Source organism: Spinacia oleracea, chromosome 1 (assembly GCF_020520425.1).
Source record: "Spinacia oleracea cultivar Varoflay chromosome 1, BTI_SOV_V1, whole genome shotgun sequence".
In the NCBI taxonomy this organism is placed as follows: Eukaryota; Viridiplantae; Streptophyta; class Magnoliopsida; order Caryophyllales; family Amaranthaceae; genus Spinacia; species Spinacia oleracea.
This window is the reverse complement of record NC_079487.1, coordinates 6022258-6045196: the sequence shown is the minus strand read 5'-3', so window position 1 is coordinate 6045196 and position 22939 is coordinate 6022258. Positions and strand designations below refer to the sequence as shown.

General features: G+C 35.5%; 1 protein-coding gene across 1 annotated transcript in view; it reads right to left on the bottom strand.

Annotated features, from left to right (window-relative positions):
• Positions 1-8906: 8906 nt before the first annotated feature.
• Positions 8907-22939, bottom strand: part of LOC110778339 (uncharacterized) — a 37694-nt gene continuing 23661 nt past the window's right edge. The window contains exons 2-5 of the mRNA XM_056831343.1: positions 15451-15548; positions 15259-15352; positions 12082-13621; positions 8907-9411 (exon numbers count right to left, since the gene is read on the bottom strand). Coding sequence (XP_056687321.1) covers positions 8907-9411; positions 12082-13621; positions 15259-15352; positions 15451-15548 — 2237 coding nt within the window. The remainder of the gene's footprint in view (positions 9412-12081; positions 13622-15258; positions 15353-15450; positions 15549-22939) is intronic.

Sequence of the window (22939 nt, the reverse complement as noted above, 5' to 3'; positions counted from 1 at the left end):
ACCTCTCGAAAGTCTCTAAGTTATTCTGTTGTTTTGTAAACCCAAACATATAATTATTAATCTATCAAATCATTCCTTCTTCCTGTTGTGTGTTTTCCTTTAAATTTCTGTTTGCAAGTGCAGTGACTATCTGAGTTCGTAGCACTATTCCTCGAAAGAGTATCAGTGTTAAGGCCACAAATGATTTCACCGGGTTGCGGTTCTTACTTGACTATTCTATTTAGTTCTAGTTGATTGGATTATTCTCTAAGTAATGTTCTTTAGTAAAAGTCAACATTCTAATTGTTAAGTTTTTTTTATCCTCGGGTCATTTGTATTTAAGTGAGATAATGGTTGGCTGGCAGGGATGCGGAACATAAGAGATTGATAAAAAAACAGATGAAGCTAAATAAAAAAGAAAAGGTATAAGGAATAGAACTGACCATCAGTATTGCTGATTCTGCACCATCTAAAAGGTCTGATGACACATTTCCTTTACGTATTTCCTTCAAAACTTGTCTAAAGTACGAAGCAATCATCTTAAATGTCTTTGTTGTTTCATCAAACTTGTTGTCCAGCACTTTATTGTGTTGTGCAAGGTCTTCATTTTGCTTCTTTACAACTGATAATTCAACTTTTAAGTTCTCCATTTCAATATCACTATTGTCAAGATAGCTAGACCCTTCTTTCCTCAACAAACCTTCCACTCCAAATATGTCACTTTGCTTCACTCCAAAGCCATAATTTAGAGGACGTTTAGGCACTTCACCTCCGTACATAAGCTCATTAAAGACCTCATTCTCAATTTTGACCTTAGACTTGGAAGTAGAGGAACTCGCAAGGTTTTCTTGGACTTTATTGTTTGCATCCTCCTGGTACATAATAAGAAATGCGTAAGGTTTAGATGAAAAAAATATGAATTATTGAATGAACTCAACGCAATGGATACCATAAATTGACGAGATATTGTGCCCTCTTTAAAGCTTCCATCTTCTTTTGCATAAACTGATTTGTAAAACGTCAATTCGCTATACTCTCCCTTCTTCTCTTTCTGCAATATTAGGAGAAAAAAAAAATTCAACAAACTTATGGAGTAGATCGAGGCTGATTAGAGCATATATGATTAGCACCTATAGCAATTGAAATGCAACAAATCAAATAATGTAAAAAATCATACAAGATCTTCTCTTCGATTAGCAAAGCTTGTAGGACCACTGTTGTGAATATGACCTCGTACTGCTCGAGCATCTTTTCCAAGTTGAGATAATTTCTAAGTTCATAAATCAATGTTATCATTAATCGAAGATAAAAAAGTAGCTTACTCAAATCAGGATTTTTTGGGGTTACATACCGTGCCCTTTAGTGAAAACCAATAATCGACCAAATCATTCCAACTGCTACTAGATACTCCATCAGGAATACTATCATAATTTTGATCTAGAGTTTTATTCACTGGATCAAAGTACCGCTTCTTCAATATATACCTGTGATTCTTCCATGATTTACCAGCACGCCTCACAATTGCCTTGTCAACTACCAGCCCATCAGGTATCACAAAATGTTCCTTCAAAGACAAAAAAAAAATTCAAGTTACATCACATGTTACATCACATCAGTGGGATAGACACAATTCAAGTTTGAATGTTGGGGGAATTATAAATTTTAAAATTAATAAAATAGCTATGTCCAGTGTCCTAGTTATAACATAACTCTAATATTGATGGATAAGAGGGAAATAGAAATCAGGTACTAGGGGCACTTGTTAATGTTATGATCACAGGACTAGGACAGGAGAAGCTGGAAATTGTTTGTCAAACTTTGGCTTTCATGCTCACTGGAGAAATCCCTTTAGGGACGGATGTACTAGTTATGTTATGACTAGTTCTGTAACTCCCTACACTATGATGCCCCTGGTTCCTCCTCGTTTACTTCAAAAGAGCTACGGTCTTCTTGAGATTTGACCAGCTTTGTTTGCTTGATGTATAGCATTCTTATATAGAAATTGTTCTTTATTGTTGTTTGTGAACTTGGTCTAGGAAGAAGCTACTGTTTTAAATTTTAATTGAATAATATTGAGTTTCAGTATATTACCGTGGGGTGTTTGAGATTGAGAAATGGTGCTGAATTGCACATATTGTTAGCTGATTATAGGTTAACTTAGATGGAAGTGTTTTGATGTTTGTTAACTATTCGAGAATGGAAACTTTAAGTCAAATATTTCTGGAGGAAAATATTGTTAGACCGGAAGGCTGTATGTTGTGATTAGTAGTTGTCTCATTGCTCCTACTCTCCATGGTTATGTGCCTGAAATCCTGGATATTAATACTGTTAAGGACCTTTTCAGTCTGTTCAGGGGAAATGGAAAGGAACTAAGAAAGTGTAAAGAGGGTAAAGGAATCCTAAATGGGAGTTCGATCATTTTTCTTTGATAGTAGTAAGGAATAAATTCTCATTCCCATTCTAATGTTCTGTTACGCAAAGTAATACTGAAAGTAAAAGAAAATAAGCTTCCATGGTAAAACCAGTTTTTTCCTACGGAAGGAATATCTTTGCAACCAGTCAGAGCAACTAAGCTATCTTAGATTTGTATATGATGTAATGAAAACCTTGTTCTTATTGTTGTTGACTAGCGTAACCTAGTGAATATCTTGTTCTTATTGACAGAAGCCCGGCAGATACAACCTCTCATGTCTCAGAGTGTCTCACTGGTGAACAAGGATTCAGACCTGTCGGTGATCTCAGTGTGTGCAGACCTGTTTAGCTTAGGTGTCTCCCTGATGAACAAAGATTCGGACCTGGTCAGTGATCTAAGTGTGTGCAGAGCTGTTAAGCTTAGGTGTCTCATTTAAGTTCCGAACCTTATTTGCCTCCTATTAAATTCTGAGCTACAAGAGCATCACATGCTTATACTTACCATGCATAGTATATGTAAAAATATAATCTCATTGGTTGACAAATGCGCAACTAGTTGATCATGAATGAAAGGGTTAAGAACGATAATCTACATACTCGAACCATTGTAACAATATTAGATTTTAACTTCTTGTTCACAGCACGCCAGGTTTTGATTCCCACTGGACACAATGAATCTTTTTTTGCAATATCACTGAGGAAACTCACAAGGATGGAACCACCTTTTCGGAGAGGTTGACAGAATTCATTGAGCTTGACATAGTATCTGAATCCTTTTTCATCAGTCCAAACGTCTCGAGGCTGGACTGAACCCTTCACGAGATGGCGTTTTCTATTAGCATCTGCCAGATTTAAAGATATAGAGTTACGTGTAATAATTAAAAAAACAACTCGATTACATAGAATCACCAATATATAAAAAAAAAGGTGCATCTTTTATGTAGAGATATGTTTTTACCTATAGCTAGAACCTCTTCCTTGTCATCAAACTTTACGCGTTTCGGCCAATTTGCAACTACAATCCGGTGTCGAGGTTTTGATGCTTTCACACTAGTCTCTCCCCCATCTCCTTCGTTCAATTCTTCTTCACTTTCAGAAACTGATTCGACTGGTTCATCAGAACTGTAATTTGGTTCTGTCTCAACCTGAATGGATGGAGTAGATCGCTCAACATGAAAGGATGGAGTAGATCGCTCCATGGGAGATGTATTTGCACTAACATCCATGTATGTTGGAGGCCTCTGAACAGAAACCCGATCACCATATCCATTTTTATTCCGTGTCATGGAGTCTGATGGTGATGGTGTAGGAGGAGGTCGTGACAGCACATGTTTTTTTAATCCCATGGGTGGAACAAATGATTTTTTCTCTGAATATGGTTTGGCACCTGTGAAAGAAGACATAATTGGCTGTTGTACAGCTTTGTGAGGCAGACTTGTAGCTTTGACAGAATTTTGTGAAACTTTCTGAGGTTGATGAGTAGCTTTATGAGGCTGTTGGGTAGCGTTATGAGGCTTGGCATGCTGTGCTTCTTTTTCTGCTTCTTTTTGTGCTTCTATTTGAATGAGATTTGGAAATAAAGGGCCACGCGACCATCTACTTTCAGCCGTTTTTCTTTGTGGTTGTGGTGCTCCTGTGAGAGTGGATGAAATTGAGTGTTGCGATGGTTTAGAGGATGGTTGTGATAGGCTAAAAGATGGTTTTGATGATGTTTGAAGTTGGGGCTTTGAAGGTATGGAAGTAGATTGAGGAGGTATGTATGATTTTGGAGCAACCATGGACGGAGATGATGTAGAAGACGTAGGCTTTTTTTACAGTTGTGGATTGCTTGATGGGTTCTGATATATATCCAAATGTTTGTGACACTCCAAGTGTTGAAGGGCAGAATGGCCCCCATTTTTGGGTGGATTTATCAGAAGATTTGGCTGACTTTGGTGAAGCAAGGCTCGAGTCTTCACTAGCAGTAGCTATGAAGGTTCTTTTACTCCTGTAACTCATTTTTTCAGTTCCTGTTGAGCAAGTGAGAAACACAATTATTCTATCAGAAATTCAGAACTAGAATGTGAGCTGAGAAATTAAACTATCACTCAAAATAATAAGCGAAAAAGCACACAAATAGAATCATGTACGTAGATTTTAGATAAATTTCACAGGAGGAGTACACTAAGCGTAGAAAAGCTTCTGAAAAAATGATGTTGGCTACACAAAGAAAATCCCTTGTGAGTGAGAGTGACCAGGCAACAAAAGGCATATATCCACCATCTCCAAAATCACCTAACTCTGTATTCAAGACCTTACAATGTAGCAGGAGTCCTAGGTTTTCCCCTCAAGCCAGTCATAACATTAACATTGCACCTAAGGTACAAGACACTAACCCAACAGTGTTTGCTATATAATGCATTTTACTTTATTCAAGGAAATCAAATGTTAAATTTTTACTGATTTATTATATGCATTTACATTATTGTTTCATATCTTATTAATTTTGGATTTTATCTGAAAATTACAGGAACTAAAACCTGAAACAAGCATAGATTTTGAAATTAGCTGGCTCACCAAGCTTTTTAGAAGCCTTTGCTTTTAATGAGGTAATAGTTTCTTCTGCCTCCACGTTGATTTTGTTCCCTTTGCCACCCAGACTCTTAAGTATAACCCTCATAGGCCCTTGCATTGGAAGATTTTCTAGCTGTTTAGCAGCTAACTCACTGAAATCAGGATACCATGTTGCTTTTGGTCGATGAAAATTAGAAATTACCATCAATCAAGCCACCCAGAATGAAAAGGGGAGTTGGAAGACCTAGCAGAAACAGAAGGAGAGAAGAAGAAGAAGAGCAACCAGGGAAAAGATCAAAAACTGTGAAATGTCAGAAGTGTGGTTGTTTTGGGCACAATTCTAAGACTTGTAAGGGAGGTCTGATCGGAAAGGAAATTAGAGAAACACATGAGCCAATTGTGACAAAAAAACCTAGAGTTAGAGATCAATCAAATGCAGCAAAGGCGGCAAAAGCTGCTGAAAAGGCGGCTAAAGCTGCTGAAAAGGCATAGAAAGCAGCAAAAATTGCTGAAGTTGCAGCATCAATAGCCAGAGCAACAGACATTGCATCAAGAACATCATCTACTGGTTCTAGGAGGTGGAAGACACCAACAAGAGAATCACGACAACCCAACTCTCAGTCGAGCACTCAACCTTCACTACCCCAACCACAAAACTGATTTTGACAATTTTATGAGACAATTATTTTTACAAGTAGTTATACAGAGTAATGACTAATGACTAACACATATTTGTAGTTTTTTTTTGTTATATTTTTCCATTGTCAACCGTAGTATCTCTCAAACTACTAGTATCATACTATGCACTACATCCCTGGATATAGTTGCAGCTGAAGAAACATTCACCTTTATTCGTGCAGCAAGCTCTATCCATAAATCCTGCAGTTTATGATAGGATACTGGTTACTTGGTTTCAGAAGAACCTCTGATTTTATGCATAATTACGCCATATCCTATACATGCTATTATACTTATTGATCTGATGCTCGTTTTGATCTCTGGTATATTAAGTCAAGTGGGCAAATGTAAACTTGTATCTCAAGCAAAGAAAAGATGTTTGAAGGTTCAATGGAGCAAAGCTCCTCTTTATATTTTTAGATTCCATCACTTCAATTATCGTACAATTTTTATTGCTGGTTGTAACTGCTTGTTCAAGAATTATAAATCTTGGATGACAACAGAGCTGGAATCAGATTACCTAAGTCTGAGATTGCAGTAGCAAGTAATGATAAAGAGGAAGTAAAAGAGTGTTAGTCATTTTAGCAATAAGGTACATTTTAGTTGTGATTCCCAGGATGTTGTATGGGTTGGGTTTTATCCTGATAGGAGAACTGTTGCATTTCCCAAAGCTAAGAGAGAGAATTCTATGTGACAATAGTTGTTCAATCACCCCCTGCCAGAAAAGGGAACAAAGATGGAATATGCTCGTAGTTTTTTTTACTGTCTCAGTTTCTATGCTACATTTTTTTCTTAGTTGTTTAGCTCAATATGACTAGTTTGGTTTAGCTTCTAGGTTGTATCTTCTCTGTTTTCGACATAATTACCTTTTAAAACTTGGTGTTCTTTTCCCTTGTTTTACCAGGTTATGGAGAGGCAAGGAACAGAGTTTCAGTCTGACTGTAATCTCAACCGTTTTGCATTGATTTGATACACCATGGAAGTAGATAAATTAAGCAGACAATTTCAACTACTTAAAAAAGAAGCTAAATATTTTCTGGAACAGGAAAAAAATCATGTTTTTAGGAAAGAGTGCACAGAAATTTGCATAAAAACTAAACAAAGAAATAATTAATGGTAAAACCAAAGAGAACTAGCATAGTTCCGCAAGTAAAAAAGAGGATCACACAATATAACAAATGTTTTCATTTATATCTTCATGAGAATGGCAGCTACTGTAGATTAAATGAGACATTCTAATGGTACGGAGACACTGTAAAGCACTTAATCTAGTCGTCTAGTCTATATTTCTGAACACTCAATCAGCTGCTGATATCTTACACAAAACAGTCACAGAACACAGGGAATAATCATCACTAACCTGTATCCTACGACGTAGTAATTCCTTGATAAAAAGGATAAATTTCGCAGAATCGCCAACAGCCTGTCATACACAAGTAAAGAATAATGGTTAGAGCAAGAATTAGGAGATAGTATAAATCTTGAATGCTACATAGTCATCTAATTCAGAACTCGCCTTTCTCCAACACTTCTTACTCCAGTCCAGTTTGAAAGTATCAAGTATAGCTACCACAAGCATATCAACCGCAAGAAAAATATACAATATTCAATTTACAAGACACGAGAGAAAATAAATGATATTACTAAACACAATGCAATATGCATCATAGGATAGAACACATATAACGTAATTACTAGATTGAAAGTAAAATAAAATATTCAATAGATGGAATCAATAGAATACAAATACAAATACAAATACAAAGAGAAATAAAAAAATAAATAAACATGATCAATCTAACCCACCCACTCCCTCTACTTCTACTGGTAAAGAATCACCTAAATCAAACAAGTCCCTAGGCTTATTCTTAACAACATGCAACCATCCTTTTTGAATCTCATCTATGTAAAAAACTTGTTTTGCTTGAGATGAGAATGTAAATGGATCATCTTGCAACAATCGGCCAGTATGCATCAATTTCGAGAAATTGACACATACGTCGCCATTTGGATATGTTCTTACACCCCTATGAATGTCTACCCAATCACAACAAAACAATACAACTTTGTAAGCTCCATAGTAATTTAATTCATAGATATCCATCACTTTTCCAAAATATGCCTCTCCATCTGCTTCAACCATAATTCCAGAATTTTGTGTCAGCAGACGACAATCGCGATCCATGGAAAGGAATTTAAATCCATTGATGATGAATCCTTTTCATTTTCTACCATAACAATACAAACCACCCGCTAAAGCTTTTCTTAGTTTCTCATCTTCGGTGGTGGCATCTATGCAATGTATCTACGATGATACATAGTAAAATCAAATACATTGTTTTTTTTTAAAAAAAACTAAGTATTTATTTCACATTAAAAGAACTTATTTTAAAAGTAACCTTATTTTGCAACCACCCTCCGAATTCATTGATGATCCAGTTGCTTTCATCACTCTCCGTGGCGGAACTTTGTGAGTTCATTTGACGCTTCTCCATTAAAAATTCACTTCATGTAAGAAGAAATAACTTAGAATGATCTATTTCAACAACAGATAATTCATAGGAAAACTAACATAATACTTACTCCATATCCCCTTTGATCGCATCAGAGTGAAGTAAAACGTAGCGATGAGCTTGTTTTAAGCTTTTGTCATCAAGGCGAATGGTGACCTCCTTCCCAACAACTCGACCACCAGTGTTAAACAAGTAATCATTGGAATTTGAAATCTCATCATCCATCCTCGTAGGTATGTTAAAGATGGTCTTAACACCTTCAAGATATCTCGAACAAAACCTAATTGTCTCCTCTAAAAGGAAGCCTTCCCCAATAGATCCTTCAGGTTGGGCTTTATTGGTTACATGTGATTTCAAATGGGACAAGTACCTTTCAAATAAAATATTTTTACTTTTAATATAATAAATGTGAAATATTTAATAAAATAATATAATTAAGACATGGAAGACAATTAACCTTTCAATGGGATACATCCATCTGTATTGCACTGGTCCACCAAGTTTAACCTCATCCACTAAGTGAATCAACAAATGGACCATGATTGTGAAAAATGAAGGCGGGAACTCTATTTCCAACTTACAAAGAGTTAAAATAATTCCATCTTGAAGATCATCTAAATCATCTGGATCAATAGTAGTAGAGCACAACCTCTTGAAAAAAGAAGACAATCCAGCCAACAAGTCAATCACTTTTGTAGCGTTAGAAGCTCTTAAGGCAACAGGAAGGATATCTTGCATTAGAACATGGTTGTCATGACTTTTGAGGTTAATCTACTTTCTTTGCTTCATATTCACACAACTAGAGAGGTTGGATCCATATCCATCCGGAACTTTAAGTTTCTGCAGAACATTTAAGAACCTCTCTTTCTCCTCCGTAGACATAGAATAGGAAGCTGGAGGCATGTATTCACTTCCATTAGGATTAGTACTAAGCCAAAGGTGAGGCTTTATTCTCCATTTTTCAAGAGCTTTTCGATCATCCCTACTATCTCTACTCTTATCCATACTAAGAAGAGTTCCCAAAATATTCTCAGACACATTTTTCTCAATGTGCATTACATCTAAATTATGCCTTAAAAGATTATGCTCCCAATACACCAAATCAAAGAATATGCTTCTCTTGGTACCAAAAGCACTTTCATGTTGGACATCATTGTTATCATTATCTCCTCTTTGTCTCTTTTTCTGTGGTGCCTTCGACTTTCCATTAACATACTCGACTTTTTCTTGTTCACTCAATATATCAGTCCCGCTAGGACGAGATGGAGCTTTACCCCTGTAACGCCCCGACCTCTAATTCAATTATTAAAGCATAATTAGCAGCGGAATTAACCTAATTTGGTCGGGACATTACCTGCCGTAACTCCCTATTGGGAATTACAAGGCAACCATCAATCATAAGCTATTAAATCCCAAAAAATATTATAATAATCCTTTATATTACCGAAATAAAAGTACATAACTTACTAAGAGTCTTTAATTAAACTATTAAAACATTAAGCATAAACTAAGTGAATATTATTCAAGTGAAATTCCTCGCCACTACTCGTCTCCATTGATCCCCGCAGTACCTAAAACAGAAAACAAAACGGTGAGCCGAAGACTCAGTAACGAACTATTCTAGCAACGTAAATTCATTTCAATTCATTTTATTTAATAACACAGGGAGAATAGAATACTTTAAAACATTTTATAAAGTCCTTTATTTAATTCATTCATAACTTTTGGGTGCACATGCTAGCCGTGGCAAGTATGGCATGGTGGAACGTCTTCCACGATGGACCGCTGTCCATAAAACATGGGGCCTTGGCCCGAAAACATGAGAGCCTTGGCTCAATGGGCGGATGCCCCATGGGTACATGCATGACCGAGAATCGTAACCTGTGAACATATACTGCCAAACGGACTAGGTATTTCACTTTCATTTATCATGTTTCGTTTAATTTTACATTTTAGCCTTTTTACTTCAGTTGAAGTAACATAAATCCTTTAGATCATGAGATCATGATAAAACATCATTTAGACCCTGGGATCAAAAATATATCAATTCTTTCATGGCATTGCATAAACATCATTTCATTCATGGTTTCTTATAAAGATCGTTTGATAAGAATTTCAATCAATCATATTATAATAAATAATGCAATCAAATCACATTTCATTTCCCGCAATTCATAAAACATGTCAAAATATTCAATTCATAAATAAATCATAACATTGTAATTTCATAAACGCATTTATAAGGGAATTGCGGGTACTAGTAATAGTCGTTACCTTAATTCCGCGTTACGTTAAGCTTTGTCCTTGGTTCGTTCTTTCTGAGCTCCGAGTCCGATTCTTCTTCTTTTTATATTAAAGTGGATATAGCAAGGTAAATGAGTAAAATTAATAATGGTAAATGCATATATTTTAGTTTTCGAGAAAATAACTATACTTTTTAAGAAATATTAATTTCCAAAACAAGGAGATATGTCTACCAGCTTAAATCTTACAAAGTGTATGGAGTAGTATTATAACTAAGTACGGTAATGTTTAAAGAAGAATGAAAGTCATTATTTAACTAAACATTAAGGCTTGTAAAACAAATTGATAAAAATAAAAACAATTTGATTAAACACTTACCCAAATAAATCAAGCTTGGCCCAACATCTAGTAGTGGGCTGACTTATAGCACAAAAGAAACCAAGTTCAAATAGAACTTGCTCCCTGTAATGTTGGAACGCAGGTTAGCAGAGGAACAGCAAGGGACGCACGAAGAACGGAGGAAATAAAAAGAGTGGTGGCTGTTGGTGGGGATTTTGGCCAGATTACTGGACGAAGGTGGGAGGTCGGAGCATGCCTGCAAGCGACACTGGTGGTGTTCGCTGCTGGGATCGGAGGAGAGAGGAAGGCAGGGGAGGGGACCGCGGAGAGAGAGGAGGAAGGCGAGCAAAGGTTGCGGTGATGGTGGTCGGAGGCTGAGGGTAATTTGGGTGATCAATGGTGGTGGTTTTCGGTGGAACGGTGCGGCAGCAGTAAGTGGTGGTGGTGGTGGAAATTTCTTGAATTAATTTTAAGGAATTTTAATGGAGAATTAGGAATTAGTGGTTAATCTGATTTGTGTTTCATTTGGGATGGTTGAGCAGCTATTTATAGTTGTTATGGTGCTCCATAGATGCAACAACTCAGCTTGATTGTATTGACAAGTGGAAGAGATTGAATCAAAGAAATTGATGAATAAGATGAGCTATTCTAGTTCTAGATTTCCAGATATTCAAGTAGGTTTGATGAGTAAGGTTTGAATTGCAATATGGTGGTGACAAGTAGATTGAGTTGCCTTGAGGTGGTGACAAGTAGAAAGTGGAGCTTTTGATTTCCATGGCCAAAGTGACGTGAGGAAGAAGAAGAGAAAAGAGAAGCTGACTTTGTTTCATTTAGGTGCTAATAAGGGTAGTTTAGTAATTTTTGGGCTAATTTTAAGAATTAAATTACTAATAACTAAAATTAAAATAACGATCTTGACTAAATTAATTTCCGAAAATAATATTTATAACGTGCAAGTAATTGAATTTATTTTCCGAATAAGTCGTTAACGAAAACGTACGAAATATTTAAAACGTAATTATTCTCGAAAATACGAGATTAATATAATCTGAAAAAAATAAATCGTGAAATAAAACTTTTGTAAAATAAGTTTAGTTTTCGAATAAAGATAAGAACGTTTCGAAATTATTTAAAATCCGAAAATATTAAGATTAAGCTTTTAAATATGAAATTAAATTATAAAATCTAAAAATAGTAATTCGTGTAACAATATTAAAAATTCAAGCGAAATAAAACTTCGTTAATTACAATAAAGTTCGAATTTAGGATTGAAAACGATTTTAAACTAAATAAAAATACTTAAGCATAATTAATCGAGTTTTAAAAATTCGGGGTATTACAACCCCACTCATTAGTTCCATACTTCTCACAAAATTTGTCACCCTGAATTCGATATGGGTGATCTGAAGGTAACCATTTTCTATAGCTACAATAACAAATCTTGTTCCCAAATCTATCAGAAGGCGTGGAATCTATGCATATAGGACATGCATTGTAACCTTTTGTGCTCAAACCAGAGAGCATTGCATAGCCAGGAAAGTCATTAATAGTCCAAAGCAAAGCCGCGCGCAAATTAAATTTCTTTCCTTCAAAAGCATCAAAAGCTTCAACCCCAGTCCACAACAATTTCAATTCATGCACTAATGGCTGCAAATACACATCAATATCATTTCCAGGACTTGCTTTTCCGGGAATAAGTGTGGACAAAATGAAAGAAGATGGTTTCATACATAACCATGGTGGAAGATTATAAGGAATCAACATCACTGGCCACGTACTATAAGTGGTGTTCATTAAACGATAAGGATTAAACCCATCACTCGCAAGACCTAATCGAACACTACGAGGGTCTAATGCAAAATCTCTATGACGCTCATCAAATGCCTTCCATGCTAAGGCATCTGAAGGATGCCTCAAAATCTTCTTATCATCTTCACCCAATCGCTCTGTATCATGCCATCTCATATCTTCTGCTGTTTCTGGTGACATGTAGATTCTTTTTAGCCTCGGGATAAGAGGGAAATATCGCATTACCTTAGATGGCACACCCTTCTTATGAGTATCCGTACCTTGATCACTTGTAATGCCACCCTTACCCTTAGTTTTCGCCCACCTCGATGTACCACAAACATGACACTTGTCTTTCTCTAAAAATTCACCCCAATACAATATACAATTATTCGGACAAGCATCAATCTTTTCATACCCAAGACCCAAGTCTTTTATCATTTTCTTACTGTAATAAAAGGATGAGGGAAAATCAAGTATTTGGGGAAACGCATTTAGAATTAGCTTCAACAGCATATTGAAAGATTCAATGGACCAATGATTCATACACTTCAAGTGAAACAAGTGTAAAAGAAAAGATAACTTTGAAAAGTTGGTACACCCTTCATATAATTTCTCCTCAGAAGCTTCAAGTAACTTCTTATACTTCGCCTCTTCCTCTTTCGTAGAATCATCATATTTAGCATCACTTTCATAGGTCACTCGCTCCTCAATCCACTCATCATCCTCTCGTGTTTCAAAAGTTGGGAAATTGGGAAACGTATTAACACTAAAAGCTGATCTTAGTAGTCCTCCCATATTATCTCGACTAACAAACCCACTTTCATTATTTAGGGATCCTTCACTAGTATTCCCTCCATCACTACCAACCACACGATGAATCATATCCTCTTTACCATGAAAGATCCATTTCTTATACGACTTATAAAACCCCTTAAACAAAATATGTCCCTCTACTACATTTACCGGGAACCATTTCTCCACCTTACAATTCTTACAAGGGCATCTAATTTTTCCATGGACTAGATCTTCTTTAGCAAACTCAATGGATTGCATACAACCCTCGACATACTTAGGGTGGACAATAGGTAGATCGATCCAACTTGTATCCATATCTATATGGAATTAATATAGTAATAAGATATATAATTATCATACGTCGTATAATAGGAATTGCTTATAAATAAACGTTATGATCATTCTTAGAACCTTGATATTACATATAATTCAAATAGGAACTAGTTAAAAATAATTATTTACTTAGGAGATTAATTCAAGTGAATATAAAATCAAAACACCTCCATACACAACTCTACCAATATTCAGTATCTATGTTCATCTTCTTGCTAGAAACTACTTTCATTCAATTCCATATCATTTCTTTTTTAGCAAACAAGGTGATATTTTCAACTTCACATGAATTCAACAAGGAAAATAAAGCATGTGAGTTTAGCAGACAAGATGATACTTTCAACTTCTCATGAATTCAACAAGGAAAATAAAGCATGCGAGTTTCACAAATTTATGAACACCAAAGTTTCAATAAAATAAATAAGATGGTAAAAGCTAAAAGAAAATAATAAGTCATAAGTCTAATCATTGCACTCAAATTTTAGTTTGATTATACGTATTAATTGATCATTTTATAATTTACACAACCACAAGTCGAGTAGGAAAATAAAGGCAAATTTTATATAATTTTAAGAATGTCAAATTTAACAATAAGCACCTGTAAAACGCTTGGGAAGGAGATGTCGGGACAAAGTAGATCCTAAACTCCAGGAAAACTCTTAAAACCGGTGGCCACTTGAATTGAAGTCCAAAAACTTCCGCTGCTTCTGCAAAAAGATACTTCAAACAAAATTTCACGAATTAAAAATAACACCAGGAACGACTTAGTGTCCAGGATATCATAAATTTTGTCTCTAACCAAGTACGTACACATGAACATAGAATGCCGCATACTCTAGGCATTTAATTTAATTTCTAGTTTCCTATATCTCGATCTACATTTGCCACACCAAATTCATTTCACCTTGAGAATTTATTAATCAAATTAAGAGCTCCTTAATTTTATATTAATTTTGATGGAAGAGCTCTTTAACAAACTCTAAACCTAAGTGTTCAAGAACTCTAAACAATCAACCAACAACTGCACCAACTAACCAACAACCTAAACATCAAAAACAAAATACAACAAAAGAACTACAATTAACAAAGGCAAACAATGAATAAAACACGAACAGCATATTGACAGTAGATTAGGCAGAAAATCACGATACAGAATATCAGATCGAAGAAAAAGCATATCATTAGCAGATCAGATTCACAGCAGCAAGCAATAGCAGTTCACACTACTACAAAACCCAGTTATTCTCGACATTATGGCCTCGACGCCAAAGGGAAACCGCTGCGTGAAATTCAGGTTTCCGATTTTACATGATTCTTATTCCATTGACCTGATTAAAGTTTTTTTTAGCAGATAAATTGTGATATCAAGAAGCCACTAGGACACTGATTAAAGCCTGGACAGTATAGATTCAATGCACAACCCTTTATTGTGGCTTTGGCAGAGTAGAATAATTATGTTGTAGCTCTACGGAAAATCAAACCCTATTCTGGAAATATTTTTTAAGACCAAGGCATTTATATTTTTTTGGTAAATAAGGTATATTTTATTACCAAAAGGTAAAAGCCAAATAGAATTGAAACAAACAAACAACAAAACAAAAACAGCTAAGGGAGCACAAACCCGCATCGCAAGCTAAAAACACAAAAGCAACCACAAAGAGAGAAACCAAACGCAGAAGAGAACAACACAAAAGAACATCAAAACAAAACAGCAGCTGCATCAGAAAGCAACCAACAATGCAGCAAGCAACTGGTACACTACAACTACACTACAACTACAGTAAGCACACAACACGTAGCTGCACACACTGACCACACACCAGGCTGAGCAGAACAGCAACCCTTCAAACAACAGGCCAAACAACTGCACAAACGCAGACAGACAACCAGAAGCGGAGGCACAAAGCAGAACTGCAACAGGATACAGACTGAAAACCAGACTGCAAATTGAACACCCTGAAAAACTAACACCCTAGGGCCTACACTAAACATCTTAACCACTCAACTCCAATCTGTCAACTAACTATATCAATAAATAGAACAAACTGTTGCTATAAGAGCTTCACCAGAAGTTTCAGGTGGAATTTGGATATGAATAAAGGTCTCTCCTTAGCATAGGCTGATGAGATTTTAGGTATAAGATTATCCACATTTTCCAGAAGTACAATCTTTTAAAAACCAGGTTGATTATGAATTACTGGGGTATTGAGAAAAGGGTCACACGATTCAATCTCGTTGAACAGGTAAGCTATATTGTTCACAGAAAAAAAACCCAAACCATACAATACATCCAATTCCTAATTCTAAAAGAACCAAATAATCTACCATAATAACCATCATGTATGTAACAGCTTCAACCAAAATTTTGGTATCAATGAAATTTTCTAAATGTGTTAGACACTCAAGAAAAAAGCAAATTCCAGCTTACTCCCTACATTGTTACTCCCTACATTGTTACCTGCTTAATTGAACAGAAACCTATCCAAGTTCCTTTTACCAGCTATAGCTCGAAGGCTAGTGTTGATGAGTTGATGAATAAATTGTAGGTTCAGGAAGAGTGTTGTTTCATAGTAGCTCGAAGTCTGGTGTTAGATGAATAAATTGTATATTCAGGAAGAGTGATGTTTGATTTCACTCTGTAGTTTTTTTTTGTTTTTTTTGTTTTTTTTTCCATTTCCTAGTATGTGAATGTAAAGACTAAGGAGTGTGTTTTACCACTCTTGAAATATAAATAAAGTAGTGCTACGAAAATGTGATTTTCAAAATTACAATGCTGCCATCATCAACTAGGATTAATGCTGAAAAAATTACCATAATATTTCATCAAGAAACATAATTTTTTACTGACCCTTTTCTTTTACCATGGATTGTTGACACCACTTTGAAACATCTAGGTACACAAACACCTAAAAGGTTCTCAATTAGCATACAAATCCTAAAAATGATCTTTCAGAAATTGATCATTCAGGTTAACATTTAGACCCTACTTTGTGATACAATTTGTGATACACTGCATTGACTCAATATGCTCATTCAACAATAAGTAATTAAATTTCCATTTCTTAATCAAAATCAAGTGTCTTAGACAACGAATTCATAACCAATCCGTATAACTAAAAGAATTGAAATTCACTCAATTCAGTATGGAAGTTCACATAAAAACACAAACTAATTGCAGAATTTTTAATTAGAATATGCTGCCCCTTAAAATTCGAAGGTCCAAAAAAATGTAGAATTCTTGTGTCCCTGGTTCTCATAAAAATATCCCCTTCGTCCTTAACCCCATACTTTCATGGACACCTCTCCCCTAAAATTCAATTGCAAAAAGTAATTTACAATTAACTTGACATAAAATACGGGTATAACATCAAGAACTTAACGGTGAAATCTGCGATGGCTCTGCAATGGCTCTGCGATGGCTCTGCGATGGCTCTGTTACGGCTCTACGATTGGGTTCGAATGAATTCTTGCAATTACGAAATCAAGTCGTGAAAATCCAAAGAAACTTGAAATTAAAGATGAATTTAGGGTGGAGTGAGAATTAGCTTGCAATTGTAGGCTTCTCCAGATTTCCCATTTATACTGGAATGGAATGAGAGAAATTTGAGTTGAGGATCGGAGATCGTTAATTTGGTGAGAATATCTGGGGAATTTTTGAGAATTTTCTGGGATTTTTTGCTGAAGAATAGAGGAGGGAGCAGCGAGTCGGTTGTTAGAGTGGAGGAGGTTGAGAATTTCGTGGGTGTCGTGTAGTGTATACGTGAGGTTTCTGAAATCTCCAAATAAGCGGGAGTTAAACACGTGGTCACGTGCAATGGTTATTTTTGTAACATTGTGACTCTTTTTGTGGCCAATATTTATTTAGACACCTAAAATCGTCATTATATACATATTTAGTTTTCGTGACCAAAAAAATATTGTGACCCTTTATAAAAGCGTCATAGAAAAAGCGTCAATATATACTCTATTTTCTTAAGATTGACAAACTAGAATCGCCCTTAAGGTACTATTATTTTCGGCTAAATAGGGCAAGAGTTTTGACTGATTTTTCTGCTTAAAAATCCTAGCTTGGAATACTTGAAATCTCGTGTATAAATTTTTGACCCTAGGCACATATTTATAGAGTATGGAAAAGGATTTAGAATCCTATTAGAATACCAATTAGTTTAATTAGAATCACTTTATGACTCTATTAAATAAATTCTATCTACTAGGATTAGGATTTAATCATAGAACGAATTGCAATACCTTTAGGATTCGTATCGAACACAACCGCACACTAGTACGAGCACCACACAGCCCGCGCAAGCCTCGCAGCCCACGCGAGCTACACAGCTTGCAACCCATGAGCGCAGCCCATGATGCGGGCGCGCCATGCCTTGCTGGGCCTGGCCTTACGCTGGGCCTGACGAGGCTTTGGCAGCGTGTGTTGGTGCGCATGGCTTACTGGACGCAGGCCTGGCTTCGTGCTGGGCCTTTGTCTAGCAAGTCTCGTCCGATGCTAATTCGTACGATGCGCTTCCGATTAAATTCTCGAATCCGGAATTCATTTCCGATACGAACAATATTAACATTTCCGATTCCGGAATTAATTTCCGTTTCGAACAAATATTTAATATTTCCGTTTCCGGAATTATTTTCCGATTCCGATAATATTTCCGATTCTGACAATATTTCCGTTTCCGGCAATATTTCCGATTCCGGCCATATTTCCGTTTCCGATAATATTTTCTGATACGTACCATGTTTCCGTTTCCTGCAACATCTACGACTTGGATAATATTTATATTTCCGATACGATCCATATTTCCGTTTCCGGCAATATCATAGTTTCCGGAGTATTCATTTACTTGCCTTTGACGATCTTAGCTCCCACTGAAACCAAGATCAGTCGATTCCGAATATCCATAGATGGAGTATTTAATGCCATTAAATACTTGATCCGTTTACGTACTATTTGTGTGACCCTACGGGTTCAGTCAAGAGTAAGCTGTGGATTAATATCATTAATTCCACTTGAACTGAAGCGGCCTCTAGCTAGGCATTCAGCTCACTTGATCTCCTTGAATTATTAACTTGTTAATTAATACTGTACCGCATTTATTAGACTTAACATTAAATGAATACTTGGACTAAGGGCATTATTTCCTTCAGTCTCCCACTTGTCCTCAGGGACAAGTGTGCATTTCCTAATTCCTTTGTCGCTCGATGCTTGCTCTTGATCATAAGGTGAGAGTTGTCATCCTTATTATGTCCAGAGGTGTTTCTCGGTTTCAGAGTTCAACTGATCAAATAAACAGATAATCATAGCCTATGATTCATCTGAGCACGGCCATGCATTTTACAGTTTCTAGCTCTCCGAGTGGCCTTGTACAACTTTCAGCATCTCATCCCGATTTATGGGAGGACAATCCCAATCTTGCGATCTTGAGATTAGACTTCGTTTGATAGGTGATTACCTGAGCGTTGCCTTTATAGCCTCCTTTTACGGTGCGACGGTTGACAACGTCAAAGTAAGCAGTTCTCAAACAAGTAATCTCAAATCACTCAGGTATTGAGGATTAGTGTCTAATAATTTTAATGAAATTTATGTATGACAGATTTTCATCTCTTACAGTAAAGTTTCATAGGTCTGTCCGATACTAGTCTTCCCAAAGTAAGTATCTATGCAAATGATTATGACATTGCCATGTCCACATAGATCAAGAAACAGAACTACTAGTCATCTTGCATTCTAGTCGTCTAACGTTTTCTATGCGTCTATCTTTATAGAAAACTCTGACCAGGGACCATTTTCAATCTTTTGACATTCAAGTTCACTTGATAGACATTTCTTAGTCACAGGACTGGTCCTGACAGTCTATCTTGAATATTTCGTCAAATTGAAGGGACTCATCATTTAATACTAAACCAAGATTAAATGGAATATGAAAATACATTTCATATATGATAAATGTTCAACCCCAATGTTTTACAACCATGGGCCTCAAACCCATGTTTAAAACAGTTCATGGAATTCAAAGCTATGCTTGATTTCCAGTGCTATAATGTGAGTGTTGTTTCTCACTTGTTGCATAGGTTTAGTTATCATGCTTTGCCAATCTTAATATCCCTTTCATCGAATGTTCTTCGAGATATGATGATAAGATCTTTTGAGTTTGTTTATTATGTGATCTAGTCTTTCTTACTTCAATAGTGGTTCTATGCATTTTTGCAATGAAGAACCATTAAGTCAGCAGACATGTGATCTACCCAAGTTCAGAGAAGAACTCTTTAACGTAAACAACCATGTTTCATTGCTTCTTAGGCAATAAGTACTTTTACTTCAACTGTATAGGTTGCTTGTGATGCTTTGTTTGGATTTTCTTATCCAAGCAGTTCACAGATATGTGGAAGACTTTCCAGCTATATCTTAGAACATAGAAATTAATATTTAATTTCTCACGCAACAACTCATGGTCTCCAATCCATGTTGCCATTTCAAAACACGATGCTCTATAGCTCGTCCTTGCCAATGGTTAACTCCAAAGGGATCTTGCTTGATCCTTTGCCAGTGTTTATGCGTGTAGCATCAATATTTAGCATATCTTTATTTCCTTGAATCAAGAACTAGTCCTATGTACCTTTTCAAGTACCACAAGTATTCTTGATCTCAATCTAGTTGATCTTCACTTAGATCAATAGAGATTGGTGTATGTTCGTCATGCCTAAAGCCATACGATACATTTTTGCCGATCCTTATATTATATCATACATGATAAATTATTTTGCAGAATAATTCCCAATTGAATTCTATTCATGTAACTTTAGCTTATCTAGTTTCAGTAGATACTAAATCCAGCTAAATTCTTTGACATATAATATAGGTTAAGAATCTCACTTAGATCCTTTGATGTTTAAGTTAGTAAATGCTTATACATAGTTCAAACATTCTTTACTTAGATTTATTCACATGGGTCGAATATCTCCAATGGAGTATTTCGTGTTTGATTTAGTAAATGCCATTACTTAATCAAAACAATATTATAAGATCTTTGTAAATAGATCTTAATACCCAGTATGTACTAAGTTTCGCCATGGTCCATCATTGATGAATAATTTCAAACCTAAGTCATTTAGTATTTGAATGTTATTTCACAATAGAGAGATATGTGTGTGATACACATAGGACCAATTAAATTTTATGTACTCCCACTAAACTTCTTATACATCTATAAGATTTATGTATATTTTATGAAACAAAAATACTTATTAGCTTCACTAAAATACAGTTCCAATTCCCAATTGCTTGCTTAAATCTGTACTTAGATTTCATAAGCTAGCACTCATTTCAAGCATTATTTGGATCCACAAATCCTATGACATGCCATGTACATAGTTTCTTCCAACATTTGATTGAGGAATACGTTTTGTCATCCAATTGCCATATGTACCAATATGCAATCACTGCTTGATTTATAGACTTGAGCATTACGATTATGCATGAGGTTTCAACACAATCCACGCTGTGAATTTGCTTGTAACCTTTAGCAACTAATCTAGCCTTGTGTGTGAACACAATTTCATGTTTGATGGTTTTTATCCTTAAAACCAATTTGCAACCAATAGATGTAAATCATTCTTGCAAATCAACAAAATTTTAATTTTGTCATCAAAACATTGAGTATGTTTTTATGGCCTTTAACCAATTAAACATTGAGTCTATATATGGCCTCTAACCATTTTAGGGAATCTGGGTTTCGTCATAGCTTTCTTACAGGTCACAAACTCATTAATCTACATGATAATAGTTTGACTGCAAGTTGTAGGTTTCTTTACTATCTAATAGAAGAATCGCATAGCTTCAGTGACCTGAACTCAATGTTTCTTCACTATCTAATAGAAGAATCTCATAGTTTCAGTGACTTGAACTCTATGCCTACTTGGGTATAGAACATCAAACAATAGAATATAAATAGCCACTTGAAAGTCCTTTGAATATTCCGTTCTCCTTGAAGCACTTGTAAAGTCTTCTAAGAGATGTCAATTCTTAAAAGCCACTTCTAAAGTCCTTAAAGAATACGTGTTCGGATTTTCTAAAGAACTTCGAAAAGCCTCCGGAATGTCCGTTTATGTTTGTTGTTTGCCTCGAAGACTTTCGAGGTCTATTTTATCCCACTTGTCATTTTGGAAACGAATCTCAAAAAGGACATCATTTCGAGCAAACAAACATTATGTTCTCAAAATTCGTGGTAGAAACAATACCCTTGTGTCTCATTTGAATAAATCACAATTAAACATATATCTATAATTGGGCCTTAGTTTGTTGAATAACAAACACTAAGCTCCCACTGAGTTTAGCGCTCAACTCTTTAGATATATAATTATGAAAAGATATTCTGAAATTACTTTTCAATAGCTTTGACGAATTTGGTTTAGTTTGGTGGTAGTTGAGCATTTTGTTTTAGAAATTATAGGAAAATTCTTTATGATTCATCATTGATCGAATCAAGTACTAATTGACTTTGATCATTCCAAAGTAGATATTTCATATCTTATGGAGCTCGATCGTGAAATTACAACATCGTCATGATCTAACCTAGATCTTTATGATTTCTTGCCAAGTGGATTTATACTTCTGAATCTTTGAACTAGCCAAACAGATTCAAACTTATATCACATTTGAGTAAATAAAGCTATATTCACTCAAGTCCATGTGAACTAATAAAGTCATAAAATCTTTCTTTAGCTTTGAACTCTATTGTCTAGGCGTTCTAACAATAGTTCATATCTTTTGTTACTTTCAACAAGTAAGACTAGCTTGTCTTGAATGATCTAGAAATCAATCAACTTTCAAAAGTCCATCGAAATATAGCTTGTGAATGTTAACTTGTTGATATGGTCTAAGCAACAATGCCAAAGATTAGTGGAACTCAAATCAAGAGAATGATTTGAACCCAGTAAAGTTTTTATTGTTAAAGAGTTGTTTGTTTTAATCAAGCATATTGACTTAACCCGTAATTGACCATTTCATTCAAATAAACAAACAAACATTATTTGAAAACAGAAATTTAGGTATGCTGATTGTGGAACAAAATAGCCATTAAGTTCCAGCCTTGAAAGGTCTTAAAACAAACTAGATGACCCTACAACTAATGTAGCATTGCCATGCTTCATTTCCCACTTGTAGGCCATTAGTGTAGCCTAGCTTCCATTGTTTGAGTTATTACCGAAGTAAGAACCTCAAGCGGTATATGATACTAAGGAAGTTTGATGGATAGGTCACTTCTCTTTAAACATAAACTTATAGGTAGAAACGGAAT